Source organism: Herpailurus yagouaroundi, unplaced genomic scaffold (assembly GCF_014898765.1).
Source record: "Herpailurus yagouaroundi ecotype Mexico unplaced genomic scaffold, PumYag 220, whole genome shotgun sequence".
Classification (NCBI taxonomy): domain Eukaryota; kingdom Metazoa; phylum Chordata; class Mammalia; order Carnivora; family Felidae; genus Herpailurus; species Herpailurus yagouaroundi.
In genome coordinates, this window is record NW_024412451.1 from 4,550,262 (window position 1) to 4,552,039 (window position 1,778).

Genomic DNA, 1,778 nt, shown 5'->3' on the forward strand with positions numbered 1-1,778 from the left:
TTCTTTCTTTCTCTCTCTCTCTCTCTCTCTCTTTCTTTCCTTCCTTCCTTCCTTTCTTTCTTTCCCTTTCTAGAAAGATAGAGCAGCTCAACAAAATGCCTAATAGGGGTAAGACAGGGGCTGCCTATTGGTGACCTCTAAAACACACGCTCTCGAAGGCCCTCTGTAACCCTGAGATTCGGGAAAGGCGCCAAGGAGGTTCTGTGCCAAGGTAAAGAGAATCTTCAAGATTTTTTTTTTTTTTTCTTCCGAAACCTCTTCCCCAGCACAGCCATGAGGAGTGAGGACACGGCTCAGAGTCTCGGGGACCCGGGGGTCTCACCTTTCTGCCCCTCCCAGGCCTCTGTCACCTCCAGACTGTCAACGGCATAAAGCAGAAGCAGAGACGGGGGCTGGGAGGGACCCCACAAACACCAGAGAGATGGCAAGGAGTAGCTTTTCCTCGGTTTATTTCAAGAGAACAAAGAATCAACCGTCAATTCTGTACAAAAACATGGCGGCCGAGCCACACTGACCCTCGGGCCAGCCCCCTTGCCACGCCCAGCCCCTCGCCCCCCTCAATTGTCAAAAAAATGAGGACAACACCAAAAAAACCAAACTCTGGGAAAAAAAACTGTATTGAAAAATCAGGGAGACCGTCCCTCCCCTCCTCCCTCTCCCCATTCCAGAACTTCTGGGGGGAGGGGGGCGCCATGTTCATGGTCAGCGGGGGGAGGTCAGAAGGGTGTGTGTCTGTAGATTTAGTGTTTGGCAACTGGCGGGGCTGGCAGGGTAGGATCTGGAAGGGAGCCGGGGGGCTGGCGGGAGGGAAAAGATCTCGGACCCTGCCCTGCCCCACAGGACACTCGGAAACAGTTTATAAAAATCAGGGGGCCAGAGAGTAGAAGAGAAAGGAGTCATCTGAATCAAAAACTAAATCGTGGAAAGATTTTTTTTGTTTTGTTTTGTTTTCTTCTCTAAAAGGCAAAAAAACTACAAACAGCCCAGGTCCTGAGTTCCCCAAGACTCGGGTCCTCCACCGCCCCCCTGAAACCTGGCAGGAGGGAGGCTGGGGAGTGCGGAGAGGTTGGTTCTTTAAAAAGTCACCCCTGGACGGGAAGGCGCTAGTCTTCTCGCTGCCTTCCTCTGCCTGTCGCGGGCCGCCGAGGAGAGGGATGGCCAGGACCTCGCGGGCCGCCGAGGAGAGGGATGGCCAGGACCAGGGCTACGCCGGCAAACTCAGCTTCTTCCCCTTCAGGACTGCGAGGAGACAGAGCAGGGGCGGGGGGGGGGGAGGGGGGAGCATTACCAAGGGGCCCTGCGGATGGGACGCTGGGCTGGCGGGGGGTCCTCGAGGGTCCTCGAAGGACTCTCGGGTCGAGGCCTCAGATCGCGGAAGGATGGGGTCCAAGAGTCTGGCAGCGCTGGCCAGGTGCCCCCCCACACCCTCCCAGCCTCAACCCGGAGGCCAGCTGCCTCCACACCTCCGCCCTCCACCACCTCCCCGCTTTCCTTCGCACGGACCGACTCCTCATTTCTCGGGTCCCTGCTTTCACCGTCGTCTCCTCTGACCACCTCCCCGTGTAAAGCAGCCCCCCGTTCTTCACTGACACATATCCCTGGTTTCCTTCTGTCTCGGCATTTCTCCCTGTTTGCAACCATCTCTCTCTCCTTGTTCGCGCACCATCACCCCCAGTCGGAACCCAGGGAAGGGGAAGGGCCACCTTTTCTCCTTCCGCTGCACCCCCAGAGCCTGGCCGGGGCCGGGGCCCCAGGAAGGGCCCAACACAGTTGTTGGT

General features: G+C 57.5%; 1 protein-coding gene across 1 annotated transcript in view; it reads right to left on the bottom strand.

Annotated features, from left to right (window-relative positions):
- Positions 1-599: 599 nt before the first annotated feature.
- Positions 600-1,778, bottom strand: part of KDELR1 (KDEL endoplasmic reticulum protein retention receptor 1) — a 12,047-nt gene continuing 10,868 nt past the window's right edge. Inside the window, exons 5-6 of the mRNA XM_040457579.1 lie at positions 1,200-1,239; positions 600-1,165 (exon numbers count right to left, since the gene is read on the bottom strand). Of these exons, the coding sequence (XP_040313513.1) occupies positions 1,205-1,239 (35 nt within the window). The 3' untranslated portion in view covers positions 600-1,165; positions 1,200-1,204. The remainder of the gene's footprint in view (positions 1,166-1,199; positions 1,240-1,778) is intronic.